This window comes from Puma concolor, chromosome E4 (genome assembly GCF_028749965.1).
Source record: "Puma concolor isolate L17-30 chromosome E4, mPumCon1.1.hap2, whole genome shotgun sequence".
Lineage (NCBI taxonomy): Eukaryota > Metazoa > Chordata > Mammalia > Carnivora > Felidae > Puma > Puma concolor.
The window spans coordinates 1446103-1464093 of record NC_141683.1 but is presented as its reverse complement, the minus strand read 5'-3'; the positions used below and the strand labels follow the sequence as shown (position 1 = coordinate 1464093).

General features: G+C 44.9%; 1 protein-coding gene and 1 pseudogene across 10 annotated transcripts in view; both read left to right on the top strand.

Annotated features, from left to right (window-relative positions):
* The window catches only part of ASH1L (ASH1 like histone lysine methyltransferase), a 196958-nt gene that overhangs the window by 133367 nt on the left and 45600 nt on the right, over nt 1–17991 (top strand). For all 10 annotated transcript variants that reach the window (XM_086693033.1, XM_086693032.1, XM_086693030.1 and 7 more), the window contains one exon: nt 3101–3195. In XM_086693033.1, coding sequence (XP_086549159.1) covers nt 3101–3195 — 95 coding nt within the window. The remainder of the gene's footprint in view (nt 1–3100; nt 3196–17991) is intronic.
* On the top strand, nt 10855–16492 carry LOC112851793 (complement component 1 Q subcomponent-binding protein, mitochondrial pseudogene; annotated as a pseudogene).

The following is a 17991-nucleotide window of genomic DNA, read 5'->3' as shown; positions in this document are numbered from 1 at the left end:
CATCTACACCCATACACATAGAAATAGTTGTCTCGTTTTACAGCTTCAGCCAGGGGTCAAAAGTAAACACCTGTCACATAAACTTAGTGTTTAGCAGTTGTGTATCTGAAGTGGCTACTTCGAATCCTACATATTTTTCTCCTGAGTGATTTGAACTATAATAGTGTCACACAAACGAATACCATGGAAAATGCTAGGAGTGTTCAGACTCTCCAAGACAAACTGACAAAGACAGCCAGATTCTTTCTCAGTCGACCACTCCGCACAGCTCACGTGGAGCAGAGTGTTGGAAAATGAAAGAGCCCCGTGTTGTAGTCACCGACAGGGAAATAGTGGTCATGCCTGAAATTAGGAACAAAATCAGACTCGGCCAAGATCTAGGGAAACGAGTTCTCGCATGATTGTCATGTTCATAACGGTGCCCCAGATCCTAGGTGTCCACATCACAGAATCAAGGATGGGATTTTTCTTGTTAGAAAAACGGTCCATAGTTGAAGTGGGGTGCATTCAAGGGGACGTGTGTGTCGTTTGGCCTACTGAGGACTGGAACCTGGATTGTTCTGAGGTTTCGTGTGCTCGCTCTCCTCGGGTGCCCAGCAGTTTCTTCCCCGCCCACCGACTGCCACCTGCCTGCTGACCCTCGGGGAAGCAGGGTGGTGGTCTGGCTTCCATTCGTATTGTGATTAGGTGGGGTCTCTACCGCTCTCTCTTCCGTTTGCTTGCGTAAACCCTGAATCGAATAAAGCATAGATGAGGTTTTCTCTCACACACAGTACCTGGTTCTGGACACGGGTCTTTTCTCAACCTGTTGGACTTTGGTGCACGGCGGAGACATCCGGTCTTTAGTTGTAATAAAAAATTCATATCTCTGTTCGCAGTTACTATTTTGGGTAAGTTTTTGAAATGAAAAAAGTGGTTTTTAGATCTAAGCAGAACAACCTCGATTCATGCCTTTTCTTCCTTGAAGCTGCTTCCCAGACCCCTCACCACTGCTTTAAACACATGGCACGGCCTCGTGCCGTTTCTGGCCTCACCTGGGCCCTTAGCCTCCTCGTGTTTGCTCTCGTTCTCCCATCTCGTTCCAGCTTTGACCTTCTGCTGGCCATTTCCTCTGCCTCCCAGATCCCCTCATGGCCGAGACCTAATGAGAGTCACGTCTGAACTTAATGACGCTTCTCGGTTGCTCTCCGTTCTTCATATTTTAATTATTGGCCTAGCATTCATTATTTTCTGAGTTTTTCCTGTTTTCTTAGTTTTTCTTACTTCCTATTGTCTGTCTACCTGAGAACAGTGTAAACCGTCTTATTCACCAGTGTCTTTTAGCACTTAGAGCAGGACTTGGACTTAATGAGTGCTCAGTCGTTGTTGAACAAATAAATGAATGGTCCAGTTGAAAGAACCAGTGTTCAGATTCTACAAGTAACTTGCCTTTGGGGGCCTCAATTTTCCCATCTGCAGAATGTGTGTTAGTATACCTATTTGTTACACAGTATAGACTTGTTTTTTATAAATTTTTTTTTTTCAATGTTTTATTTTATTTTTGGGACAGAGAGAGACAGAGCATGAACGGGGGAGGGGCAGAGAGAGAGGGAGACACAGAATCGGAAACAGGCTCCAGGCTCTGAGCCATCAGCCCAGAGCCTGACGCGGGGCTCGAACTCACGGACCGCGAGATCGTGACCTGGCTGAAGTCGGACGCTTAACCGACTGCGCCACCCAGGCGCCCCTAGACTTGTTTTTTAAAAAGCAGTATAATTCAGGGGCGCCTGGGTGGCGCAGTCGGTTAAGCGTCGGACTTCGGCTCAGGTCACGATCTCACAGTTCGTGAGTTCGAGCCCCGCGTCGGGCTCTGTGCTGACAGCTCAGAGCCTGGAGCCTGCTTCACATTCTGTGTCTCCCTCTCTCTCTGCCCCTTCCCTGCTCATGCTCTGTCTCTCTCTGTCTCAAAAATAAATAAACATTAAAAAAAATTTTAAAAAAAAAGCAGTTATAATTCATAGAGAAAAGAAATACATCAGCCTTGCCTTATTTGCTGGAACTTAAAGGCAAAATAAAATCAGAGTAGACTAAATGAGGTTCTCCTGAAACTTTTTTTCTCCCTTTTTCTTCATTTCTTTTTTCTTTCTTTTTTTCCCCCTTCCTTTTATGTATTTGTGAAATCTCTTAAGACTGATTTCATACGAAACATCAGAAAGAAATGTAGACCAGTAAGATGAGTGGAAGAGGTAAGTCTATGGAGACATTGCAGAATAAAATAAAAAGAATAGTCACTCAGTAGGAGTCGGACAAGAAACTGAGGTTTTTATCTGACGTCTCCCTAGCAGCTACTAAAATTAAGGCAAGTCACTTGACCTCATAGAGCATCTGTTTTCGAATCTGTAAACTAGAACTAACATTTCTTCTTACCTGCTTCATGGGATTGACATAAATGACAACACGTGAAAGTTACTTTTTAAACTGTAAATCATGAGGGGCGCCTGGCTGGCAGCTCAGTTGGGGGAGCATGCAACTCTTGATCTCGGGGTTATGAGTTCAAGCCCCCCGTTGAACATAGAGCTTACTTAAAAAAATAAAAATAATAATGCATGTATACATACATGCATATCATAAATCACTGACTACATATAAGGTAATTATTATGATCGGGTCTAAAATTTAGGTTCTTTCTGCAAAACTGCTGGAAAATGCTAACATAGCTGTTTTTTTATGTATAATTCCTAAAAGACAATTCCAAACATGTAGATACTTTTTTTTCCCTTTATGTTTATTTTTGAGAGCAAGAGAGAGCACGAGCAGGGGGAGAGGCAGAGAAAGAGGCAGAGAGAGGATCCAAAGCAGGCTCTGAGCTGTCAGCACAGAGCCCGATGCAGGGCTCAAACTCATGAGTCAGAAGCTTCAACCAACTGACCCACCCGGGTGCCCCAAAAGCATAGATTCTAAAAGTACACAAAAGTACTTGGTATCCCTCCCCCCAAAAATATGCCTTTGAAATTTAAGCCACTGTTAAAACAAACACTCTTGATAGAGTGATTTGTTTTCTGTGTTTGACCACAGGAGATTTCGTTGCCTCTGATTATTTTTTGTTCTTTTCTAATCACAGCCCAAAGAGCCGGCTGATCCAATTAAAGAAGGAGAAGCTGGAATACAGCCCTGGAGAGCACGAGTACGGGTTATTCCCAGCCCCCATTCATGTCGGTGAGTATGCGGTGTGCACGACACATGGCCGGAAACAAAGGAGAGGGTGTTTCTTGAGTTTGGATGAGATGTTGGTGTTACTGTCATTTCTGCGTCTTCCATGATGTCGAGCTCTTTCTTTACCATTTAGTTTATACTCAGTCTGAAGGATTCTGCAAATTCCTTGCTGTCTAGGAGTCAAAATGACCTAAATATTTCTCACTCAGGTTTCAGTAACAAAAAAACCCTATGTCCGTAGCTTTGGATTCCCTGGGCGTGTCACCTAGGAAAAATCAGCTATTCATCACTTCACTGTCACGTGTTTTCCGTGTTCAGAAAGACATGATTTATGGTATGTAGTCACCAAAGGAAGAGAGCCCACTACTTTTCCTGATCACTTATCTGCTTGAAAATTGAGCAAGATTTATCTTTCCATTCCTTTTGGGGGCAGGGGGCAATGTCAAGGTTTTGTTCAGCATTGGGGCAAGCATGCCTGCTAGGCTCCTACTGTTGAGCAGCATTTACCTAGCTGTCCTCCTGGATTCCTCCCATTCTGTCTCTGCCGCATCCCGTCCGTCCCCCCCGCGTCCCGTGACCGCCGCCCTTGCAGTACCCCGCACCACCCCCAGGTGTGTCCCACGCCAGTCTCAGGCTCGTGCTCGTGCGGCAGCCGCCTGACACGTGTGTCTGTTTCCATTCATGTTCCCTCCAGTTCACTGTCTGCATAGTAAAGAAAGACAAGATTTTATAACTGTTAAGGATGACCTGGTCCCTGACTACCCTCCCAGTCTCTGCCTTTCCCTTCTGTCCCTTCCCCGCTGTCTTCTCTCAGCTCCTGGAACAGAGCCTCATTTTGCTTCTTGTTCCCACTGCCCGAACAGCTCTTCCCTGGACTCTTCCTGTGGCTGGTTTCTTCGTGTCCCTTGAGGATGAGCCTAATGTCAAAGTCTGCTTAAATGTCATTTTCTTTAGAATTGTTTTCCTGATTGTCCCACCAAAAATGGTCCCTTCCTTTATCTTGTATCACAGCATTTCTTTCTGTAACCCATGATTACCCTAGTTGTTTACTCATTTGTTACATCTCCCTCATTAGGTTATAAGCTCCAGGTACAGGATCGTTTGTGTCTCTTCTTCTCCTTTGATTTCCTAGTGCCTAGTACATAACAGAAGTTCAGCAAATACTTGTACAAATGAAAGAAAAGGAGGAGAAATGAGGACAACTTCTTTTTTTTTTTTTAATTTTATTTTTTATTTTTTAAAATTTACATCCGGGGCGCCTGGGTGGCGCAGTCGGTTAAGCGTCCGACTTCAGCCAGGTCACGATCTCGCGGTCCGTGAGTTCGAGCCCCGCGTCAGGCTCTGGGCTGATGGCTCGGAGCCTGGAGCCTGTTTCCGATTCTGTGTCTCCCTCTCTCTCTGCCCTTCCCCCGTTCATGCTCTGTCTCTCTCTGTCCCAAAAATAAATAAACGTTGAAAAAAAATAAATAAATAAATAAAATTTACATCCAAATTAGTTAGCATATAGTGCAACAGTGATTTCAGGAGTAGATTCCTTAGTGCCCCTCCCCCATTTAGCCCATCCCCCCTCCCACCACCCCTCCCATAACCCTCAGTTTGTTCTCCATATTTATGAGTCTCTTCTGTTTTGTCCCCCTCCCTGTTTTTATATTATTTTTGTTTCCCTTCCCTTATGTTATTCTGTTTTGCCTCTTAAAGTCCTCATATGAGTGAAGTCCTATGATTTTTGTCTTTCTCTGACTAATTTCACTTAGCATAATACTCTCCAGTTCCATCCACATAGTTGCAAATGGCAAGATTTCATTCTTTTTGATTGCCGAGTAATACTCCAGTGTGTGTGTGTGTGTGTGTGTGTGTGTGTGTGTGTGTATCACATCTTCTTTATCCATTCATCCATCGATGGACATTTGGGCTCTTTCCATCCTTTGGCTGCTGTCGATAGTACTGCTGTAAACATGGGGGTGCGTGTGTCCCTTCGAAACAACCCACCTGTATCCCGTGGAGAAATGCCTAGTAGTGCAATTGCTGGGTCGTAGGGTAGTGGCTGCACCAACTTGCATTCCCAAGGACAACTTCTTGAATGTAGGTGACAGGAGCAGTTTACTCACGTAGTGCGTGTTGGCCCTGTGTGTTACAGCCTTCTCTTTCAACTGAGACTCTTGCTCCTCATGACTGTGGGGCTCTTCTCTGTGCTGTGATGACCGAATCCCCTGTTTCTCCTCCAAGGGCTCAGCACTAGCAGTGTATTTAAAGCAGCAAGCATAGACAAATTGTGCGATGAAGATTAGTGTGCTGTAATTATTCTGTGCTGGGTGGCTGGAGAATGGTTTAACTGCAACATAAAGTTCCAAGGTTTGATTCTGTTACCTTAATGACGGTGAGAAGTTCCACATTCTCTGGGATTCATGCCAAAGTCCTTCTGAAAGAGCATTTTGTTTTTACTACTTATGGCATCGCAGTGGGAACAGATTCTCAGCAGATTTAGCTGTTTCCTAGAATCTGGTAATGATCAATAGGCTTAGAAAGGAAGAAGTAATTTAAAAGTCCCATTAAAGGAAAACATGACTCTGGGCACCTGGGTGGCTCAGACCATTGAGCATCTGACCCTTTGGCTCAGGTCATGATCCCAGGGTCGTGGGATCGAGACCAGCATCGAGCTCTGCACAGAGTGTGGAACCTGCTTGGAATTCTCTCTGTCCCCCAACTCCCCTAAAAAAAATAAATGAAGGAAAACATGACCATTTTAGTCTTCCTGGTTTTGTCCTGGCTGGGATCTAGCTTAAATCTTAGAATGAAGCTCTAACGATTCAAGGGGATGAAGGTATGTTGGTCCACTCCAAGGAAAATGGGAAGAATAATAGGCCAATATTTCTCTCACATTTCTGGCACATAGCGTGGTTAAGAGATCCAGAATGGAAGTCCTTTTCTTGAAATAAAGGTTTTGTCTCCGCGTCCCTACTTCAGTGTCTGAGACTAATTTGTACCCAGTGGTCTGCAAAGTGAGTAAATAATGGAGGAACCTTCCCAAGTGGAGTAGGTCTTTTTTCCTGTGAAACAGAGTTTGAAATCAGGCTGTTGGATGACAGATTTTTTTTCCCCGACACTGCCATTTTGTCATTCATATAGTATTTGTATGGTTAGGATAGGGTGGTGGGTCAGTCACTTGTTCTGAACGGGTCATTTCCAGTGTCATGTAAACAAAGAGCAGGACTTTGAGTTCGCCACACCTGGGTTCATCTCTGCCTTTTGCTGTATTATATGAATAAAGTAGTTATATGATAAAATAATAGTGCATCTTACCACTGATAGAGTCAGAATGAATAAATGGAAAATAATGTTCATTTTCAAATGTTTAAGGATGGGGTGCCTGGGTGGCTCAGTCGAGTAAGCATCTGACTGTGGCTCAGGTCATCATCTCACGGTTTGTGGGTTCGAGCCCTGCGTTGAGCTCTGTGCTGATAGCTCGGAGCCTGGAGCTTGCTTCGGATTCTGTGTCGCCCTCTGTATCTGTCCCTCCCCTGCTCACACTCTCTGTCTCAAAAATAAATAAACATTAAAATAAATAAATACATTTTTTAAATGTTTAAGGAAATCAGGATTGTTTATCTCATTACAGAAGTACATTTCAAATAAAATTTTACTTTTCATGATAAATATTTACCAAAATGTATATTATACCCTTAAATTTATATTCAGTTGGGGTTTTTTTTTCTGTTTTTTTTTTAACATTTATTTATTTTTGAGAAAGAGACAGAGCACAAGTGGCGGAGGGGCAGAGAGAGAGGGAGACCCAGAATCCAAAGCAAGCTCCAGGCTCTGAGCTGTCAGCACAGAGCTCAACAAGGGGCTCGAACTCACGAACCTTGAGATCATGACCTGAGCTGAAGTCAGACGCTTAACCAACTGACCACCCAGGCGCCCCTGTAGTTGATTGATTTCTTACAAGAATGCCATGACAGTTCAATGGGGAAAGCACGATCTTTCTTTCTTTCTTTCTTTCTTTCTTTCTCTCTCTCTTTCTTTCTTTCTTTCCTTCCTTCTTTCTCTTTTCCCCTTTTTACTTCCTTCCTTCCTTTGATAAAAAGCACATGCACACAAGCCGAGGAGGGACAGAGGGAGAAAGAGAATCCCAAGCAGGCTCCACGCCCAGCACAGAGCATACAGGCCTCAATCTCACAACCATGACATCTGGACCTGAGCTGAAGTCAAGAGTTAGACACTTAACTAAGACACCCGGGCACCCCAGGCATGATGTTTTCAATAGATGGTTCTATGGTAACTGGATAGTTGGATGCTCGCCTCATACCATTTAAAAAGTTAATCCAAAATGGATCATCAACTACAATATAACTGCTAAAACCATAAAACTCTTGAAGAAAACATAGGCCTTAAATCTTCGTGACCTTGGATTAGGCAATAATTGCTTAGCTATAACACCAAAATCCTAGGCGATGACAACAAACAGACAAATTGAACTTAGTCAATATTTAAAACTTTGAAAACCACGATCAAGAAACTGAAAAAACAATGCACAGGACAGAAGAAATCTTTGGAAATCTTATCAATTAAGAGACTTGTATCCAAAAACCCGTACATACAGGGAACTGTTGCGACTCAATACTAAAGAAACAAACAACACAGCTTTTTAAATGCGTAAATTATTTGAGTAGATACTTCTCCAGAAGGGATGTGCTCATGGCCAATAAGCACATGAAAAGATGCTCCCAATATCATTAGTCATTAGGGAAACGGAAATGAAAACCGAAAACCGTAAGAAGAAAGCACCTCTCACCAGTAGGAGGGCTTTAATTAAAGGATCGGAGTGTTTACAAAGAAACTGGAACCCTCACGCAGTGTTGCTCGGAATTGTTGGTACCGCCCTCTTGGGAAGACATTTTGGCAGCTCCTCAAAAAGTTAACCGTGGAGTGACCACGTGACCAGCAATTATGCGGCTACGTATAGACCCAAGAGAAAGGGAAGAAACGTCCACGCAAGACGAAGACACGAGCGTGCCCGGCGGCAGTATTCCTGACAGCCGAAAGGCAGCCGCAACCCACGTTTCCCGTCAGCGGGTAAGTGGATTCACAAGACGTGGCCTGCCCATCCCGCGGGGGTTACTTGGCGGTGATGAGACCGGGGAGCCGCGCGAACGCCATGCTGTGGGAAAGAAGGCAGTCGCGAGGGTCGTGTGCTTTATGACCGTTTATAGGAAATGCCCGGAATAGGCAGACACCTAGAAACACGGGGTAGATGACTGTTAGGGTCCAGGGTGGAGGCGTGGGGAGGGACTGCTCATGGGTACAGAGTATCGTTTTGAGATGACTGAACGGTTCTGAAATGGTGTTGGTTGCATCAGAGTTCTCCAAGGAAACGACCAATAAGACGGTTTTTTATTTTTATTTTTTTAATTGATCTCCACATGCCAACGTGGGGCTCAAACTCACAACCCCCGAGATCAGGCATTGCATGCTCCACTGACCCAACCTGTTGTCCCAAAATCTTGATTTTTTAAATTCAGTCCCCATCATTCTCATTTTAATAGGTTTTTTTTAATCTTATCATATATATAATATATATATATAAAATTTTATATATTTTTTTTTCTTTTTTTGGGGGGGGGGGGTTGGACAGAGCACAAGCAGAGAAGGGGCAGAGAGAGAGAGGGAGCTGTCAGTGCAGAGCCTGAGTCGGGACTTTAACCCACAGACCATGAGATCATGACCTGAGCCAAAGTCGGATGCTTAATCGACTGAGCCACCCAGGCGCCCCATTGTTTATAATTTTTTAAGTAAGCTCTGTGTCCAACGTGGAGCTTGAACTTAACACCCTGAGATCAAGAGTTACGCGCTATAGGGGCACCTGGGTGGTTCAGTTGGTTAAGCGTCTGACTCTTGATTTCAGCTCAGGTTGTGATCTCATGGTTCATGAGTTCGAGCCCCACATGGGGCTCCGTGCTGACAGTTTGGAGCCTGCTTGGGATTCTCTCTCTTTCTCTTCCCTCTGCCCCTCCCCCGCTTGTGTGTGCGTGCACTCTCTGTCTCTCTCTCTTTAAATAAATAAATAAAAACTAAAACTTTTTTTTAACGTGTTAGGGGAGGGGTGCCAGCTGGCTCAGGCGGTGGAGCTGTGACTCTTGATCTCAGGGGGTCATGAGTTCAAGCCTCATATCAAGGGCTCAATTACTTAAAAATGAAATCTGAAAAAAAATCTGGGACTCATAGTTTTTCAAAATTCTTCTGGGGCGTGTGGGAGCAAAAAATGTGAAGACATGTGGTGTTTCACATTTGGCTTCTGGAATCAGGCCACAATTCAGAGTCTGCCTCCACCAATTACTGTCTGTCTGACCTTGGGCAAGCTGACACATCCCAAGGCTTCAGATTCTGTATTGTAAAATAGAAGTTAATATGAATATTAAATAAAATTATGTAAAATACTAAGGAGAGTACCTAACACATAGTAATCACTTAATAAGAGATAATTTCTGAATTGACATTGTTTTTTACAGTAAAATTCTCTCGACAAGAATCTGCTACTTACTACACAGCTATTACCTCTGGGTCCTTGTTCAGTATATTACCACACTTTTTCTTGCTGAGCTCAGAAAACACTTCAGAATTCCTCCTGGCGCTCCTGTTGGTTGTCACCGCCAGCCGTTCAGACTTCTGCCAGATCTTGGGATAGTGGAGAGAATATAGGCCTTCTGTGCAAAATGGACTTAAATAGCAGACCTTGGGGCACCCAGGTGGCTCAGTCGGTTAGACGTCCGACTCTTCGTTTTGGCTCGGGTCGTGATCTCACAGTTCATGGGTTCAAGCCCACGTTGGGCTCTGCACTGACAGTGCAGAGCCTGCTTCGGATTCTGTGTCCCCCTCTGTCTCTCCTCTCCCTCCCACGCTCTTCCCCTCTCTCTTTTCCCCCTCTCTCTGCCCCTCCGCTGCTTATGCACACAAGCTCTCTCTCAAAATGTATAAACTTTAAAAAAAAAAAAAAAAAAGGGACACCTGGGTGGCTCAGTCAGTTAAGCGTCCGACTTCAGGTCAGGTCACAATCTCACACTCGATGAGTTCGAGCCCCGCATCGGGTTCTGTGCTGACAGCTCAGAGCTGGAGCCTGCTTCGGATTCTGTGTGTCCCTCTCACTGACCCTCCCCGACACTTGCTCGCTCTCTCTCTCTCTCTCAAAAATACATAAACATTTTTTTTTAATTAAAAAAAAATAAAATAGCAGACCCGAGACTTGTATTCTGAGAAAGTCCTGCTTGCAAGGTTGGGCATTGGCTGGCATCTGGGAACTTGAATATCTAACATTTTCCTGTCAGTACAAAACTTTCCTGCATGCGAATGTCTTCGTGTGCCCGCTGTGTATTCACTGTATGGTTTCTGCTGAACACCTGCTTTCATTTGAAGAGTCTGGAATCTGGTACATTCTAGACAGAGAGTAGCTGTATGATCAGCCACCAATCAAAACCTTGAGCACTGAGTTTGTAATGAGCATCCTTGATAAACATTTCACACGTTGTGTTCTTCCCATATACTGGCAAAGGTTATGTCCTGTGTGACCCCACTGGGGGGAGAACTTGGGTAAACTTGGGCCTTGTTTCTCCCCCGTTTTGCCGGTGCATTTTCTCCCTTTACTGATTTTGCTTTGCATCCTTTGCTGTAATGAAGTATAGCAGGAACGTGACCACGTGCTCGTCCTATGAGTCAGCAGACCTGAAGGTGGTCTCGGGGGCCCGGACACCCCTCACAGTCCAGCACTCTCGTGGCCAGATGATCTTGAACAAGTCACGTGCTCTTCATTTTACCATCTTCATGTATGTAGCGACTACCTTCAACCTGAGTTGTGAGGACAGAGTGATGCTTACTTTGTATTTAACGCAGTGAATATAAATTTAAGGGTATAATACACATTTCGATAAATAACTATTTGTCATGAAAAGTAAAATTTTATTTGAAATGTACTTGTGTCATGAGAGAAACAATCCTGATTTCCTTAAACATTTAAAAAAACTTATTTATTTTCATGTTTATTTATTTTTGACACATTAAGCATGAGAGGGGGAGGGACAGACAGAGAGGGTGACACAGAATCCGAAGCAAGCTCCAGGCTCTGAGCTGTCAGCACAGAGCTCAACGTGGGGCTCAAACCCATGAACCATGAGATCATGACCTGAGCCAAAGTCAGATGCTTAACTGACTGAGCCACCCCATCGCTTAATGGTGAAATATTCAGTGTTTCCTCCTAAAACTGGAAAGAAGGTAAAAATGTCCACCCTCACTACACTATTGCACATTCTTCTGGATGTTCTACCCCGTGCAGTAAGGCGGGAAGATGACAGAAGTCATGAAGACCGGGAAGGAAGAAGTAAAACTATTCCTGCTTACAGACCACATAATCGTAAAGTCCAAAGAGATGCACAAGAAAGCTACTGCAACTGTTGAGCAAGGTTACTGAAAACAAAGTCGTTATATAAAAATCAGTTGTATTCCTATAAAACTAAACAGGCTCTCACCATACCATCTGACATTTCCACTTTGTTATATTTACCCAAAGGAATTGAACATTCATGTCTACACGGTAACCTGCACACAGATGTTTTATAACCATCTTGTTCATAACTGCCCAACCTTGGAAGCAACTGAGATGTCCTTCAGCAGGTGAATGGATAAACTGGTACAGCCAGACAGTAGAATGTTATCAGCACTGAAAGGAAATGAGCTATCAAGCCTTGAAAAGACCTTGAGGAACCTTAGAATCATTATGACAAGTGAAACAAGCCAATCTGAAAAGGCTAACATTCTGTAGGATTCCAAGTATATGACACTGTGGAAAAGGCAACGCTGTGGAGGCATTAATGGTATCGGGTTGGGCAGGAGGGATGAATCAGCAGAGCACAGAGATTTTTAGGTCAGTGGAGCCATTCTGCATGATTCAGTAATGGTGGATAGCTGTCATTACACAGTTTTCCAAAGCCATAGAAGGTACAGTGATGATGATGTGTCTGTACCGGCCCATCAGCTGTTAAGCAGTGCACAGTTCTAGTGAAGAGTGTTGGTGACACTTAGGGCCAGTGTGTGCATTGGACATCTCTGTACCTTCTGCTCAGTACTGCTTTGAACCTAAAACTACTCTAAAAAACAAAGTATTTTTTTTTTAAAAAGCATGTGTAGGGGCGCCTGGGTGGGCCAGTCGGCCAAGAGTCCGACTTCAGCGCCGGTCATGATCTCACGGTTCGTGAGTTCGAGCCCCATGTCGGGCTCTGTGCTGACAGCTTAGAGCCTGGAGCCTGTTTCAGATTCTGTGTCTCCCTCTCTCTCTATCCCTCCTCGGTTCTTTCCCCCTGCTCTGTCTCTGTCTCTCAAAAAATAAATACACGTTAAAAAAAAAAATGTTTTTTAAACCATGTGTAGTAGTGTAATGAAACCAAAGTAATCAGAGGGGCACCCAGCTGGCTCAGTTGCAACTCTTGACCTCTGGGTCATGAGTTCAAGCCCCATGTTGGGTGCACGAATTGCTAAAAAAAAAATTAAATAAAAATTTAACACAATAATTAGAAATAAATTTATCTAATAGGCAAGAACTTTATACTGAAAATTAAAACATTTATTGGAGAAATTAAAGAAGACCTAAGTAAATGGAGAAAATGCCACAATTAGAGATGGGGAGCCTCCATTGTTATTACTTCAGTGCAACGTAGATTATACTATCAGTAGGCTTTTCTGTAAAAATTGATAAGCCGATTTTCTTCAGTGTTTATTTAGAGAGAGTGTGCAAGCAGGGCAGGGACAGAGAGAGAGAGAATCCCACGCAGTGTGCTCACTGTCAACACAGAGCCCAGTGTGGGGCCCGAACTCACAAACCATGAGATCTGAAATCAAGAGTCAACATGCTTAACCAACTGAACCACCCAGGCCCCCCAATAAGCTGATTGTCTAAACATTATGTGGAGATTGCAAAGTGATCTTTTTGTTGTTGTTAACGTTTGTTTATATTTGTGAGAGAGAGAGAGAGAGCAAGCGGGGCAGGGGGGGAGGGAGGGGGGGGTGGTTACAGAAGATCCGAAGCAGGCTCTGCACTGAACGCAGCAAGTCTGATGCAGGGCTCAAACTCATCAACTGCGAGATCATGAGCTGAGCCGAAGTCAGACGCTCAACTGACGAAGCCACCCAGGCACCCCTGTTAAGCGTCATCTCTTGATTTCACCTCCAGTAAACAATCTCACGGTTTGTGAGATTGAGCCCCAAGTGGGGCTCCCTTTTGCAACACAGAACCTGCTTGAAATTCTCTCTCCCTCTTTGTCTCTGCCCCTCCCCTGCTTGCAAGCGTACATGACCGACCTCTCTCTCTTTCTCGTTCTCTCTTGCTCTCAAAATAAATAAAGTTTTAAAAAGCATGAGTTGCCATAAAACAGTTTAGACTTAAAATTGGCATTAGAGGCACACCTGCCTGGCTCAGTTGGTGAGCATGCGACTCTTGATCTTGAGGTGGTGAGTTCGAGCCCTATGTTGGGGGTAGAGCCGACTTAAAAGTATTAGTAAACTTTTTAAAAAATAAATAAAATATAAAATAAACTGACATCAGAATAGATCTCTGGAACAGAGTAGATAGCCCAGAAATAGACCCACACCTTTGTGGTCATTTAATTTGGACACAGGCATCAAAGCAATCCAGTGGGCAACAATGCCCTGCAACAAATGGTGCCGGAACAGGGAAATGTTCACGTGAAGAAAATTAAACTTTGACATCAACGTCACAGCTCCTACGGACTGGATTCGGCACACATCACAGACTTAAACATAAAAGCTTAACCATAACAGGAGGTGTAAAACTTCTAGAAGAAAGTGTAGGAACATACCTTCGTGACCTGCAGGTAACCAAACGTTGCTCGGATGGAGCCCAGTAAGCAGTAAGCACTGAACAAAGCGCCGGTAGCTGACACGCTGACCAGATGGGAGCATATCCATCACAAGACACCATCTCACAAAGAAACAGACACGGCACAAACTGGGAGAACATACTCACAAATTGTATGTGTCCTGAATACGTAACTCCTACAAATGTATTTATTTAAAAAAAAAAAGAAGACAACCCAATTTTAAAGTGAGGATTTGAACTTTACCAGAGGAAACATACACAAGCCAATAAACACGTGAAAAATACTCAGCACCATAACTCATCAAAGAAATGCAAATTAAAACCAAATGTGTTGGCACAACCAGGTTGTTTATAAACAACTGTGGCAGAGTAAAATGGTACAACTTATTTTTAAAATATGGCAGCTTTTGTAAAACTAGACTTAAACGTACATATGCAATACATACGTGTGTAAGAGTGTGCATAGTAGCTTCATCCATGGTGCCGTGAGCCGGAGACAGCCCAGGACCCCAGCAATAGGGCGGATTAACAAACTGTGTGTTCATATGGTGGACTATTGGCCAGCAACTAAAAGGGGGAGAAAGTCCACTGCCAGGGTGCTGCCTCCCTGGGCCTCAGCTGTGCCCCATGCCCCACGCTGGGCTCCACAGTTGCCAGGCTCTGCGCCCGCCCTGCCACTCCTGCACCCGGGCCCTTGGCGCTGGTCTGAGCGCATGTGGACCTCCTGCTCCCCCGCGGGCCTTCCGGCTGTGGCACCACTGAACACCCACGGACGCAAAGCTTGCTTGAGTTCCTGAATGATGTGAATAAGGAGGAAAAGAAGATCTAGAAGCATAGGTCCCTCCCCAAGATGTCTGGGGCCTGGGAGCTGGAAGTGGATGGGATAGAAACCAAATTAGTGTGGAAAGTTTCCGGAGAAAAGATGACTGTGACTTTCAACATGAACAACAGCATCCCAGCAACGTTTGATGGGGGAAGAGCCCTCCCAAGGGCAGAAGGTGGAAGAACAGGAGCCTGAACTGATGTCCAGTTTTGTGGTGGAAGGTAAGAATGGTGGCAAGAAGGGCCTGGTACTGGACTGTCCCTACCCAGAAGATGAGGTGGGCAAGAAGAGGAGGACGGCAGTGACATTTGGCCGTCAGAGAGGTGAGCAGACAACATCAGTCCGTTGTCAAGTCTGAGTGAAAGGACACAAGTTACATGCTCACCACCGATTCCCTGGCCTGGACCGTTATGACACCAGCTGGATCTTCTGGCCAACCAGGGTTTGGGGGGAGGGCAGTTGGACAACACTTTTGCAGGTGAGCACAGCCCTTGAGCACCAGGAATACGTTACTTTCCTCAAAGATCTGAAAGGTTTTGTCAAGAGCTAGTAGAGCAAACAAGACAAGATGTTGAACATCTCAAGTTTATGGCAGCCTCTGGCCAGGGAACAAGCCTACTCTTAAACCAGACACACACACACTTTGAGATGGTTTTCATCTGAGCACCGTGGAAAATAAAGCAGATACAAAGTAGTTGCATTGCCCTCTTTTTTACTGTTAATCTCTTTCTGTAAACTCTGTTGCTCCTCGATTTTTGTATAATGTAATGACGAACAGTACAATTGGCTTATGTCCTCCAGAAAGAGGTGGAGAGAAGAAGGCAGACCAACTAGGGACCTTAGGACTGAGGAAGTTCATGGTGATGAGTTCCCTGAGTCTTCTTTCTACCTCCTGTATCCCAAACTTGAAGCTGAGAAAGCTAGCGACCTGGAAACGCCATTGGGCAGAAACAAAGCAAGCAAAAAGACGCCTGCTTTCCGTAGCCAAAAGAAAGGGAAAGGGGCAACCTAGCAAGACAGAAAACTTTTAGGCAGTATCCTCCAAACTCTAGTCAAATGGCACAGAAAAAAAACCGTTCCGCTGCCCACACTCTCACCAGCAGGTGCCAAGTGGGGAGCCTCAACTTCCATGCCCATCTGGGAGTACAAAGGCATCCCTCCCTGGCCCGTGACCTGTGCAATGTCAGAGGAAGGCTAATACGAGTCAGGACTTTTACCATCACTAGTAGTGACATGGCTACTCCCACCATGGTGTTGGGGGATGCTGCGTGGGAAGCTAGAACTCCCACCATCCCCTAGCAGTGACCAGGAGCAACACTCAGGTTCCAGGAGCAGTTGTGGAAAAAGCCAGCCAAAATAGAAGGTTTTTGTAAAATCCAGAACCTGGTAACTTAATACAGAAAATATCTAGGTTTAAACTGAAATTCCTATGTCAGGGACCCCTGGGTGGCTCATTCGGTTAAGTGTCCAACTCTTGATTTAGGCTCAGGGTGTGATCTCATGGTTGTGGGATCGAGCCCCACATCAGGGCTCTGCACAGTACCTGCTTGGAATTCTCTCTATCTGAGATTTAATAAATAAGCTTTAAAAAGAAAAAAATTTTAAAAATAAGCCAAGAGGGAAAAAATCATATGTCATACTGAGAACCAGGGAGATGTTAAACTGAAATTTTTTTTTAACTTTTTAGAATGTTTATGTATTTATTTTGAGAGAGAATAAGTTGGGGGGGGGGGGAGAGAGAATCCCAAGCAGGCTCCACGCTGCCAGTACAGAGCCCAACACAGGGCTCAGTCTCACAAACCATGAGATCATTACTTGAGCCGATATCAAGAGCTGGACTCTTAACTGACTGAGCCACCCCCTTTGACTGAATTTTAAAAAACAGTCAAGGGGCAGCTGGGTTGCTCAGTCAGCTAAGCATCCGACTTCGGCTCAGGTCATGATATCACAGCTCATGGGTTCAAGCCCCACCTTGAGCTCTGTGCTGACAGCTCCGAGCCTGGAGCCTGCTTTGGATTCTGTGTCTCCCTCTCTCTGTCCCTCCCCCACTCGCACACACACTCTCCCTCCCTCTCTTTCTTCCTCCCTCACTCTCTCTGTCTCGAAAATAAACATCAAAAAAGTTTTTTCAAGGCGGTCAATATATGCCAACACCAATATGTTAGAATTACCTGACAAAAATTTTAAAGCAGTTAGATTTAAAAAAAAAAAAAAGGCAGTTCAACAAGCAATTATGAATATGCTTGAAACACGAAAAGAAGTTGAAGCCTCAGCAACGAAATCGAAGACATAAAGAAAAACCAAATAGGAATTTTAGAATTGAAAGACGCAGTAACTGGAACAAAAGCTCAGGGGTGTGCTCGGCAGCAAGGTGAGGAAGACCTAAGAATCGTGGACCAGGCGATGGAAGATGTCTGACCTGAACAAAGGAGAAAGTAGACACTAAAAAAAAAAAAAACCACAGAGGCTACGGGATCATGACAAAAGCGAAATTGGTATTCTCGGTGTGCTGGATGGAGAGAAGACAGGCGGAGAAGAAAAAACGCTTGTATGAACAGTGGCTAAAGGTTTCCCAGATTTGGCGGAAGACACAAAACGACTGGTTGAGGAAGAGGGTCACACCCAACAGGACGCCGTTCGGGAGATCCCTGCTGAGACAGGGTCGTCCCATTTCAGCCCACTCACTGAACACAGAGCAGCTTTACATCCGCGAGAGAGAAACGGGTCCCCACCGACCTACGGAGGTGAGACAGCTTGGATGGCAGTGGTTGCTCGTGCGAATCCGTGCAGGTGGCGCTACAGTGCAAGCGCTGAAAGAGAGACCGTCTGCCCAGATGCCACACCCAGCAAAAGTAACCCTGCGGGAATTAAGTGGGAGTCAAAGCACTCCTAGACTAAAAGAGTGTGTTGCCAGTCGACTTGCCCTGTGTGTAAAGAAAGGAAGTTCTCTAAACAGAAAAGAAACAGGGGCACCCGGAGGGGCTCAGTTGGTTAGGCATCCGGCTCTTGATTTCGGCTCGGGTCATGATGTCACGGTTCATGGGTTCGAGCCCTGCGTCGGGCTCCGCGCTGATGGTCAGAGCCTATTTGGGATTCTCTC